At 53.1% G+C, this 12,436-nt stretch overlaps 1 protein-coding gene across 3 annotated transcripts in view; it reads right to left on the reverse strand.

The window, feature by feature from the left end:
* Positions 1 to 12,436, reverse strand: part of PDS5B (PDS5 cohesin associated factor B) — a 772,490-nt gene that overhangs the window by 84,330 nt on the left and 675,724 nt on the right. For all 3 annotated transcript variants that reach the window (XM_086935125.1, XM_086935124.1, XM_086935126.1), the window contains exon 30: positions 2,682 to 2,827. In XM_086935125.1, the coding sequence (XP_086791251.1) occupies positions 2,682 to 2,827 (146 nt within the window). The remainder of the gene's footprint in view (positions 1 to 2,681; positions 2,828 to 12,436) is intronic.

The raw sequence follows: 12,436 nt of genomic DNA on the forward strand, positions 1-12,436 counted from the left end.
GCGTCGTACCGCCACCGTCGTAGCCATCGCTCTGCCCAGCGAGTCAGTAGTATCCAGTCCGCACCTGATTGAATACATTGCTGCATCCCGGCCCTCCACCAGGGCTTGGCCGAGTTTGGCCCGTACCTCCAACGGACACTCTGGCAGCACTTCCGCCACCGTTTCCCACAGAGAGTGGGTGTAACGGCCCAAGAGGCATGCGGTGTTGGAAGACCGCAGTCCCAAGCTAAGGGACGAGAAGATCTTCTTGCCATAGTTCTCGTACCTCTTGGACTCCCTACCCGGCGGGGCCGTCGGGAAGGTGGGCTGGGAGTTAGAGGCCTGGATAACCAGACTCTCGGGGGTGGGGTGGGTGGACAGGAAACATGGGTCGCCCGGGGCCGGGCGGTGGCGTCTGGCCACATTCCTATCTACAGGCGAACCTGTAGCGGGCCTGGACCAAGTGCCCAAAAGAACGTCCATCAAGGCCTCATTAAACGGCAGCAGAGGCTCCATGGAGCATGACTGCGGCTTAAGGACCTTAGTGAGGAGGTTAGTCCTCACGGCCGCGACGGGAGCTCAAGGCCCAAGGCCTTGGCAGCCCTCATCAACACCACACCATAAGTAGCACCCTCCTCCGAAGCCACGGTAGGAGGAGAGACAAATCCAGTGTCTGGAGAGGTGTCCGGGCCACTGGCCTCCCCAAGGTCTCCTGTCCAGTCCATGTTAGACTGGCACTCTCTTGCCAGAGGGTCCTCAGACCCCTCCCAATTCTCCTCTTCCCCCATCTCCTGAGATTCAGGGTCTTAATTGAATGAGGTCGGTTCATAGAAACTAAAATCTCCAAACGGCGTCGAGATCGGCGCCGATAGGCGTCGTCCCGACGTCGGAACCGATTGCAAGGAGGCAACGGGGACGGCGCCGCCCGAGGACGGCGCCGCCCGAGGACGACGCCGCTCGAGGACGACGCCGGAGGGGACACCACACGGACCGACGCCGGGGCGGTCGTAAGGTCCACCGGTGACTATCCATCGCCCGAGGAGGGTCCAGCGGCGCCGGCGACGTCAGGCCCGAGGGCACCGGCGGTGTCGGGATCGTGGGGCCCTGCGGCGCCGGGCCCGAAGGCGCAGGCGGCGTCGAGGCAGAAGCACCCGACGGCGTCGGGGTCGTAGCCCCCGACCCACTAGGGCCCCCAGACGGGTTCGCTGGGCCCGAAGGCGCCGCGGAACCCATCGGAGGAGAAAGGGACCTCATGGCCATGAGGAAACGCTCAATCTCCTCCGGCGTCGCGTTCAGCCCAGGGACCGGGGGTATGGGGCCGAACGCAGCGCCCGCGACTCCCGAGGAGCCGCGTGGGCGGTGTCACCCGAACCCCCGGCCGCATTGCCTTCTTATGCTTCTTACCTGACGACTTGGACCCGGAGGAGTAGTGCCGACTCCCGGAGCTGTGACGGCTCCGTCCCCGCGACCTGTCCCCCGACCTCCCGTGGGACCGGGACCTCACACGGCGCGGGCCGACTGGCGGATTTGGAGTCGCCTGCGGGACCGCTCCCGCCTGGCCTTCCTCGAAAGGGTCCGACAGTCAGAGCAGGCCTCGTCGTCATGGTCGACGCCCAAACACATCAGGCACAGGCGGTGGGGATCTGTGACCGACATGGTACGGTCGCACTCGTCGCAATGCTTGAATCCGGGCATCCCTAACGGCACCGTCGGAGTCGTAAAGACTTCAAAATGGATCAAAAGATCACAAAAGTTTAGTCAAAAAATGACTAGGGAACTGCTCTTTCCAGATCTGCGCTGGCTGGCGCGGAAAAAAGAAGAACGGACGTCAGCACGCGGAGGCGGCGTCTAAGTACTCCGACGACGTCATCACGGCGCCCACGACGCCGACGACGGACGCGGAGCCGCAGACGACGCGCAAGGGTACTGCTACGCAAAACTTTCCGGATCCAGTCTGACGCCTGGGGATATTCTAAGGTAAGGAATCTATCACTAACGTGTCTCTTTCAGATCCACATATCCAAAATCAAACAATTTTGAGAAATACAAGAAGGTAAGGACTTCAAGGGTGTCTTTCAATTGGTTTAAAGTTAAATGGGATTAAAATTAAAAAAAATAAAGAATGTACATTTGGGGTTTTCATTCCAGCTGATAACAATTTTTCTTTTATTTGTCTGATATAATGGTTTCCAATACACTACAGCTCCATTGAGCGTGAGTGAATCATTTAAGCTTGTAAAGTTCCAAGACAAACAAATTACATTTTATCTGTAAATGTTTGCTGATTTGCCCCATCGTCAATCTAATATCCATGAACCCGCTTCAATTATCAGTCATAAAAATGCGAGTGAAAAACAAACATCTTAGACTTTTCAAAACCATTCATGTCATTAGAGCAGAAAAGTGAGTTTTGGAGCATGGTTTTATGTTGTTTACAACTTTACACAGAACATATAGCACCTATAATGGACTGAAGCCTGCCCAGTAGATTTGTTAAAACAGTTTCAATAATTTGAGTGGATTTTAACACTAAATGTATAGTCGGGCAGGAACAAGCAACTTAAGCTGCAGCTTGGCTATGAATATACACTAATAAATATGTACAGTAAGGCAGATTATATGATTAATGATGTCATGGTGCTAATGTTAAGAGATCAAGAAACTTCTGCCAACTTTAAAGTAGTGCTGCCTTGCCTGTATACCTTGATTTGATCCTTGCTGGAGAGTTTGGATTAGAACTGTTGCTGTCATTGCTTACAGTTTCCATGCGTGATGATTTGGATTGAGACTGCTTGCCTGCAGCGGCAAGAGGCTTATTGACTACACCAAGGACATTGGAAGCTTTTGGCTGAAAAGAAAACAGTAAGCATGAACATAGTACACTATAACATTTTGCAGAAGAATCTACAAAAGTGCAAATTAGTGCACAGCGTCACATTTCTAATGTTAAATATATTATGTTCTTTGCAATGTGGATAATTGTGTGATCCAAACATTACATAGGTTTTAAACAAAGTGTTGCCTCAAAATGACATATGTGTATTTATGTGCAAAAAATGTTCATTGTGATATCTAGGTCTATATATGTAAGTATTGTAAATATTGTATATGTTGGTGCTTTGCTACAAAGAAAATGACTGGGGGTCGATAATAGGAACCTTGAATATAAAAAACTATAGAAAAAGATGAAAAATCAGGTAACTGAGTTAATTAATAAAACATATGCGGTACAAAGTAAAACTGAATGTATGGTTTCTGAGGCAACACTTTGTTTAAAACGTATCATACTGATTCCAGCCTCTGAATACCCCAACCGAATCACTCCCCCGTTGTGTATACCAAACATTATGTAGAGCAGCATGCAAATTCTTACCATGCAGCAAAATAGATGAGTGATGAATTTCAAAAAGCAGACCGAGAACCCAGAGCTACAAATTCTCCCAGAAGCACAAGTTACTTACCTTCGGTAACGATATATCTGTAAGAAATAGTAGTTAGTATTAGATTCCTTACCTTAGAATACCCCCAGGCGTCAGACTGGATTTGGGAAACCTTTGCGTAGCAGTACCCTTGCGCGTCTGTAGGCGTCGTCTGCGGCTCCGCGTCCGTCGTCGGCGCCGGGTTGATGTCGCCGGAGTACTTAGACGCCGCCCTCGCGTGCTGACGTCAGTTCTTATACACAGCTTTTCCGCGCCAGAAACGCACAGCCATGATAAAAATCAACACTGGTGCCATGAAACTAGGGCCCTGAAAGGGGATGACCTTAACCCTAGATATCAGTTCGCTGAGCGGGGATGATGGGTGGGGCGGTAAGGAATCTAATACTAACTACTGTTTCTTACAGATATATTGTTACCGAAGGTAAGTAACTTGTGCATCTGAAAGAAACAGGTTAGTATTAGATTCCTTACCTTAGAATAGATACCCCAGCAATACCAACCCCGGTGGTGGGTCTGAGAGCCAAAGAAGCCATCCCTCTGGACTTGGTTGTCCAGGCAGTAGTGTCTTGCGAACGTGTGCAGCGAGGCCCACGTAGCTGCCTAACAGATGTCCTGCAAGGGAACTCCCCAGCCCAGGGCAGTAGTAGCCGCCGTGGCACGAGTGGAATGGGCCCTCAGCCCAACAGGAGGCTCCTTCTTAACCAAAGAGTAGCATACCGTAATACACAACACGACCCACCGAGAGATGGTCCGTGTGTGCACTGCCTGTCCCTGCTTAGCGCCCGCGTAACTAACAAAGAATTGGTCATCCACCCAGAACTGGCGTGTGCGGTCCAGATAGTATGAGAGCGCACATTTTGGGTCCAGACGGTGGAGCCGCTCTTCCTCTTTAGAGGGATGCGGAGGCGGAAAGAAGGTGGGCAAGGTGATGGACTGCCCGATGTGGAAGGCTGTGACTACCTTGGGCAGGAAAGAGGGTCTTGTCCGGATGGACAGAAAGACAAGGAGGCTTGGAGGAAAGAGCCTGGAGCTCACTCACTCTCCTGGTAGAGGTGATGGCAACCAGGAAAGCAGTCTTAAGCGTAAGAAGGCGGAGAGGACAGTAATGAAGCGGCTCAAAAGGAGCGCACATCAGGTAAGTCAGAACCAGGTTCAAGTCCCACTGGGGCATCACGAAAGCAACAGGGGGGAACATATGAGTGATGCCCTTCAAGAACCTATTTACAATCGGGGACTTGAACAAAGAAGGCTGATCAGGAAGCCTTAAGAAGGCGGAAAGCGCAGAAAGGTAGCCCTTGATAGTGCATAGAGCAGAGCCCTGCTAGGCAAGAGAAATAAGGAAGAGGAGAACCTCTGAAAGGGGGGCAGAGAGTGGATCCACAGCCTTTGCTGTGCACCATGCCACAAATCTGTTCCACCTGCAGGCGTATACTGACTTTGTGGAGGGACGCCTGGCTGCCAGAATCACATTACAAACTTCAGGAGGCAAGCCAAATGCCTCAACTGTCACCGCTTATCTCCAAGCATGGAGGTAGAGACTGGACAGGTTCTGGTGGAGGACCGTCCCCTGCTGCTGTGACAGAAGGTCCTCCTGAAGAGGCAGACAAATCGGGGGATCGACAGACATGCTGAGTAGCTCGTGATACCAGTATCCTCGTGTCCAGTCCGGAGCCACAAGGATAACTTGGGCCCGGTCGCGTCTTATCTTCTTCAGCTCTCTGGGCAGAAGTGGTATAGGCGGAAAGGCATACAACAGACCGCAGCTCCAGTCGAGATGAAAAGCGTCTCCGAGCGAGGGCCGCCTTGGAAGTTCCAACGCGCAGAACTGATGACATTGCGCCTTCTCTTCTGTGGCGAATAGATCCAACCAAGGCTCTCTGCACTGCTGAAAGAGGCCTTGCGCCACGTCCGAGTTCAGACGCCATTAGTGATCCATCATCCTCCGACGGCTGAGTTCGTCCGCCCTGGCGTTCAGTGAACCTGCCAGGTGTTGAACCACCAAGGTCATGCACTGATGTTCCAGCCACTGCCAGAGGCGAAGAGCCTCCTGGCATAGGGTCCACGACCCCACCCTGCCCTGCTTGTTGGGAGTACCACATGGCGGTGGTGTTTTCCGTGAACACCTGCACTACACTCCCCGGGACAGAGGGGAGGAATGCCTTCAGTGCAAGCCAGATCGCCCGCAGGTCCAGAAGCTTGATGTGGAGCCGGGACTCCGCCGGAGACCAGAGGCCTCTGATCTCCGCCTCTCCCTTGCGGCCCCCCCAGCCCTGGAGGGACGCGTCCGTCACAACTACGTGCTCCGGTTGGGGTACGGAGATGGATCTGCAGCTGACCCAATCGCGGTCTGTGAGCCACCACTGCAACTGTCTTGCAGTGCCCTCCGAGATCAAGACGTGGTCGGACAGGTTGCCCTGATGCTGGGCCCACTGAAACTTCAGGTCCCACGGCAGAGCCCGCACCCGCCACCTGGCGTAATGCACCAGAAGGATGCAGGAGGCCATCAGCCTCAGAATCAGCAGCTTCAACCTGACCGAGACTCGGGATAACGGCCGAAAGATCGGAATCAGAGCCTGAATATCCCAAACCCTCTGTTTGGGAGGATGAACCCAAAACTGCGACGAATCTAGAACCGCTCCGGTGAAGAGGAGCTTCTGAGAGGGACACAGGTGTGACTTCGGCACATTGATGGAGAACCCCAGCAGGTGCAGGAGGTCGGCTGTAGTCTGGAGGTGGCGGACGACTGTCTGGGGGGGAGCCCGCCTTTAACAACCAGTCTTCGAGGTAGGGGAAGACAAACCCCTAACCTGCGCAGATGAGCTGCGACAACCGCCGTCACTTTCGTGAACACCCGTGGGGCGCTGGTAAGGCCGAAGGGGAGCACGGTAAACTGAAAGTGCTCATGGCCTACCGTGAACCGCAGGTAACGCCAGTGGGCCGGCAGGACGGGGATATGAAAATAAGCATCCTGCAAGTCCAATGCTAGCATCCAGTCTCCCGGGTCCAGGGCAGCTAAGACCTGAGCCAGTGTCAACATCTTGAACTTCTCTTTCCGGAGGAAGCCGTTGACTTTCCGCAGGTCCAAGATACGGCGTAGGCCCCCTTTGCACTTCTTGGGTACCAGAAAGTAGTGGGAGTAACAACCACACCCTACTTCTGGCCCAGGAACGCACTAGATGGCCCCCTTGGCCTAGTGGGCCTAGTGGGCCGTAACTTCCTCTTGCAGAAGTTTCAAGTGATCCCCCGACATGCGATGGTACTGCGGTGGCATGGCTGGAGGGGACGCCTCGAAGGGGAGGGAGTAGCCCCTTCGGACGATTTGCAGCACCCACCTGTCCGATGTGACCCCCACTGGCGTCATATGGGCCTGTAAGCTCGGACTAGGAGGGTTTTGAGGCAGATGCTGCAGGGGTAGGTGTGGACTGGCCTCGCCATTGTCCCCGACCGCCGCCACGGCGGTTTCCATGTCCGCCACCGCGCTGAATGGTAGTCTGCGGCCTGTGGCTGCCAGGACGTGTGGGGGTGCCCCTTCCTTGCCCACGAAAGGAGCGAAAAGCAGCCGTTTGCTGGCACGGGCCGAGAGGCCCAAGGACTTGGCCGTAGCCCTGGAATCCTTAAAGCGCTCAAGCGCATGGTCTGCCTTGTTGCCAAAGAGGCGACGGCCATCAAACTGTATGTCCATAAGGGTGTTTTGGGGATCAGCTAAAACGTTGGCGGACCTCAACCAGGCGTGGCGACGAATCGCCACAGTCGTTGCCATCGCGGATACGGAGGGGCCCTGCGGCTTCGGGACCAAAGTCGCCGATGGCGCTGGGGCCGAAGCACCCGACGGCGCCGGGGAACCCGACGGAGGAGTGAGCGACCTCATGGCCATGAGGAAGGCCTCGATCTCCTACGGCGTCGCGTTCTGCCCAGGGACCAGCGGGTATGGAACAGGCCGCGACGCCTGCGGCTCCAGAGGAGTCGTGTCGCCCGAACACCCGGCCGCGTCGCGCAAGGGTCAGGGGGAAACAGAAAAGCGATGACACCTCTTCGACTTCTTGTGCCTCTTACCCGAGGACTTTGGCCCGAAGACTGGTGACGACTCCCGGAACTGTAGTGACTCCGGCCCCGTGACCGCGGCTGACTGCCGGAGTTCGAGTCCCTTGCGGGACCACTCCCATCTAGCTTTAGACGTCAGGGCCCGGCAGTCGGAGCAGGACTTGTCGTCGTGGTCGGGGCAGAGACAGTGAAGGCACCAGCAATGGGGGTCGGTAACCGACATCAGTCGGTTGCAATCGACGCATGTTTTGAAAGCGGGCATCCCTACCGGCACCGTCTGAGTCGAAAGATGATCAAAAAGGATTGAAAAAGTTAGTCAAAAATTGACTTCGGGTACAACTTTTTCCAGATCGGCGCTTGCTGGCGTGGAAAAAAGAAGAACTGAGTCAGCGCGCGAGGGCGGCGTCTAAGTACTCCGGCGCCGTCATCCCGGCGCCAACGACTATGGACGCAGAACCGCAGACCACGCCTACCGACGTGCAAGGGTACTGCTACGCAAAGGTTTCCGGATCCAGTCTGACGCCTGGGGATATTCTAAGGTAAGGAATGAATATGCTACTTACCAGTATGCATCTGTTCTTGGCATGTAGGGCTGCTAACATTCATATCTTAGCATTAGATCGCCGCCTAGTGTTGGGTCCGGATGATCGCACATTGTTGTCCTGGAAGAGTCTTCGAAGTATCCTGAGATAGGTGGCTCCTCCCCTGGACTACAGTGCGCATGGGCATCGGCTCCATCCCCAGATTGTTTTTCGCCATTGTGGCAGAGGATGGAGTGAAAAGTGTAAAGGATGTCCATGCTAATGATTGAATACAATAGTATATCTGCAGCTGCGACAGGCACCGGGGAGGAGGGTGGGCGATATGAATGTTAGCAGCCCTACATGCCAAGAACAGATGCATACTGGTAAGTAGCATATTCAGTTCGAGGCATGTGGGCTGCTAAATTCATATCTTAGCATAGAATACATAGCAGTCCCTCCATCAGCGGCGGTTGCCCGTGCCAGCTGCAGAAACCTGAAAAAGTGTCTTGAGAACAGCCTGTCCTACAGCCGCTTGCTGTTTGGAATGTACATCAACACAGTAGTGTTTTGTAAAGGTATGTGGTGTAATCCACGTGGCTGCTCTGCAAATGTCCTCTAGAGGAATGTTTCCTAGGAAAGCCATGGATGCCCCCAATTTGCGTGTGGAGTGCGCCTTTGGGGGTATTGTTAAAGTGCGCTTGGCTTTTTGATAACAGATTTGAATGCACTTAACAATCCATCTGGCTATTCCTGCTTTGGAAATCGGGTTGCCTTTGTGTTGTGGTGAGAAGGCAACAAAAAGTTGTTTTGTTTTCCTAAAGTGTTGTGTCCTGTCTATGTAGTACATCAATGCCCTCCGTACGTCTAACGTATGGAGCATTCTTTCCGCCACTGTTTGTGGGTTCTGGAAGAATGCCGGCAAGTCGATAGTTTGGTTGAGATGAAAATGTGACACCACCTTTGGAAGGAATTTGGGGTTAGTACGTAGCACTACCCTATTTGGATGAATCTGAATGAATGGCTCTTGGATTGTGAGCGCTTGTAGCTCACTAACACGCCTTAGTGACGTAATAGCAATTAGGAAAGCAACTTTCCACGTTAGGAATTGCAGTTCACACGAGTGCAGTGGCTCAAATGGTGGTCCCATCAGTCTGGTGAGGACCACATTGAGGTTCCACACCGGAGCTGGCGGTGTTCTTGGGGGAATGACTCGTTTCAGACCTTCAAGAAACGCTTTAATGGCAGGCACCCTGAAGACCGAGAGATGCTGCCTGTTTTGAAGGTAAGCTGCGATGGCGGATAGATGTATCCGAATAGAAGTGAACGCTAGTTTGCACTTATAAAGGTGTAACAGATAGCAAATGATGTTAGGGATAGATGCATCTAGCGGGTTTATGTCATTGTCTGCACAGTAAATGACAAAACGCTTCCATTTTGCGGCATAGCATGCTCTGGTTGACGGCTTCCTCGCCTCCTTGATGATGTTCATGCATTCAGGAGGTAGGTTGAGGTATCCAAACTCTAAGACTTCAGGAGCCAGATCGCTAGGTTGAGCTGTTGCGGATCTGGATGCTGAATTTCTCCATGGTTCTGCGTCAGAAGTCTGGGCGTGAGGCGCAGTCTTTGATGCGGTACCACTGAGAGTTCGAGGAACGTGGTGTACCAGGCCTGGCGCGCCCACGTTGGAGCAACTAGGATGAGTGTCATCGAGTGTTGCCTTAGTTTTCTCGCCACCAGTGGTATCAGAGGTGTCGGGGGAAAAGCGTACGCAAATTTGCCTGACCAGTTCATCCATATCGCATTGCCCTGCGATTGCGGGTGTGGGAACCTGGCGGCGAAGCTTTGGCATTTTGCGTTCTCCCTTGTGGCGAACAGGTCTATGTCTGGACGACCCCACCTTTGGAAGTACGGCTGGAGTACTGATGGATGTATCTCCCACTCGTGCATTTGATGGCTGTATCTGCTGAGCAGATCCGCCATCTGATTGTCCTTCCCTGGGAGGTGTTCTGCCATGAGGAAGATGTTCCTCTGAATGGCCCACTTCCACATGCTCTGAGCCAGGTGAGACAGCTGCGGTGAGTGGGTGCCCCCCTGCTTTTGGATGTAGTACATCGCGGTCATGTTGTCCGTCCGGACTAACACCACTTTGTTGCACAGATGTACAATGAAGGACTTGAGCGCCATGAAGATCGCCATCAGTTCTAGATAGTTGATGTGCATCTTCTGTTGCTGCATCGTCCATAGTCCCTGCACCGTGTAAGTGAGCAGATGAGCTCCCCATCCCTGGAGAGATGCGTCCGTTGTCAGGATAACCTGTGGCACTGGCTCCTGGAACAGTAGGCCCTTGCAAAGGTTGTGTGGAGTCCACCAATGCAGAGAGTTGTATGCCCGACTGGTAACCAACACTAGGTCTGTTAATTGTCCCTGAGCCTGTGTCCACTGATTTGCTAAGCACTCCTGGAGCGGGCGCATATGCAACCGTGCGTGAGGGACTATGAAGATGCAGGAGGCCATCATGCCTATCAACTGCATGAACACTCTTGCTGGAAGTGAGTGTCTCGGTCTGAACTTCTGGATTAGAGACTGCATGCTGTCTATCCTGACCTGGTTTGGTTGCGCCTTGGCCGTCAGGGTATTGATTGTCGCACCCAGAAACTGCCGGACATGTGCCGGCTGAAGGTGTGACTTTGGGTAATTCAACGAGAAACCCAGGTCGTGAAGGAGGTGCATGGTAGTCGACATGTCCGCGGCGCACTGTTGTTCCGACCTGGCTTGAACGAGCCAGTCGTCGAGGTAGGGGTAGACATGGATGTTCTGCCTCCTGAGGTGCGCTGCTACTGTCGCCAGGCACCTGGTAAACACCCTTGGGGCTGTGGTGACTCCGAAGGGTAGGACTTTGAACTGATAATGCGTGCCTTGGATAGTGAACCTGAGGTACTTTCTGTGGGACGGGTGTAGTGGAATGTGGAAATAAGCATCCTTGAGGTCTAAGGTTGCTAAGAAGTCTCCTTTGTTTAACATAGGAAGAATCTGTTGCAGTGTAAGCATATGGAAATGCTCTGACAGTATATACAGATTGAGGGGACGGAGATCCAGAATTGGTCTGAGAGATCCGTCCTTCTTTGGAATGAGGAAGTACAGGGAATATACCCCTGTGCCTTCCTCCCCCACTGGCACGAGCTCGATTGCTCCTTTTTGCAGCATCACCACCACTTCCTGCTGCAATAAGTGCAAGTGCTCTGCGGACATAGGTCTTTGCATTGGTGGAATGTTGGGTGGAGTGGATTTTAACTCTAGACAATATCCGTACTGGATAAGTTGTCGCACCCACCTGTCTGTGGTGATGTTGATCCAGACGGGCAGGAACTGCTGTAGTCTCCCCCCGACAGGTGTTAAGTGGTCGGGGGGCAGTGACAGAGAGTCACTGGTTGCTTGGGGCAGAGGAGCGTGAATTGTTGGTCCCTCTGCCGCGTCCTTTGTTGCTGTTTCCCCTGTAGCCCCTCTTGTTCTGTTTGGGGTACGAGGATTGTGCTCCACCTCTAGGGAACTGTGACTGCTGACCCATCTGTCCTCTGGTGACTCCACGGGCACCTGAGCGACGAAAACTATTGCCACGAAACTGCTGTGATTGTAGGGCCCCCATAGATTTAGCAGTTTCGGTGTCTTTTTTAATTTTTTCTAGGGTGGTGTCAACATCTGGACCAAACAGTCTATCAGGATTGACTGGTTGATTAAGTATGGTTGTTTGAATGTCAGGTTTAAACCCCGATATGCGGAGCCACGCCTGTCGTCTCAGCATGACACTGGTGTTAATGGCCCTAGCGGCTGTGTCCGCGGCATCAAGTGCACACTTTATGGCCGCGTTGGAGATCAGTTGTCCTTCCTGTATAATCATTTTGGTGCCCTCTTGAAACTGCGGAGGCAGGTGTTGCACAATTTGCTCTAGTGTGTCGTAATGTGACCTATCATAACGTGCCAGTAGTGCCTGTGTATTTGCAATACGCCAGAAATTGCCAGCTTGCGCAGCCACTCTTTTGCCTCCTGCCTCTAGCACTTTGGACTCCTTATCCGGGGGAGGAGCTTCACCCGTTGTTTGGGAGTTGGCCCTTTTACGGGCATTTGCGACCACAAGGGAGTCAAGCGGCAACTGTCCCCGAATGTATGCAGGGTCTGCAGGCGCTGGTCTGTACTTTTTTTCAATACGTGGGTTGACCACCCTCGCCCTGGTAGGCTCTTTAAAGATGTCCGCAGCATGCTTGAGGACCCCTTTGAGCATAGGCAGTGTCTTTACAGTTCTTTCCGAAACTGAAAAAGTGTCGAATAGAAAGTCTTCTTCAACTGGGTCAGCATGCATGTCCACATCATGATTAGCAGCTGCCCTCTCAATGAGTGCATGGAAACCTGCAGAATCCTCTGTTGGGGATACACGTGTACTGAAAGCCTGTGGGTCTT

Source organism: Lissotriton vulgaris, chromosome 8, assembly GCF_964263255.1.
Source record: "Lissotriton vulgaris chromosome 8, aLisVul1.2, whole genome shotgun sequence".
Lineage (NCBI taxonomy): Eukaryota > Metazoa > Chordata > Amphibia > Caudata > Salamandridae > Lissotriton > Lissotriton vulgaris.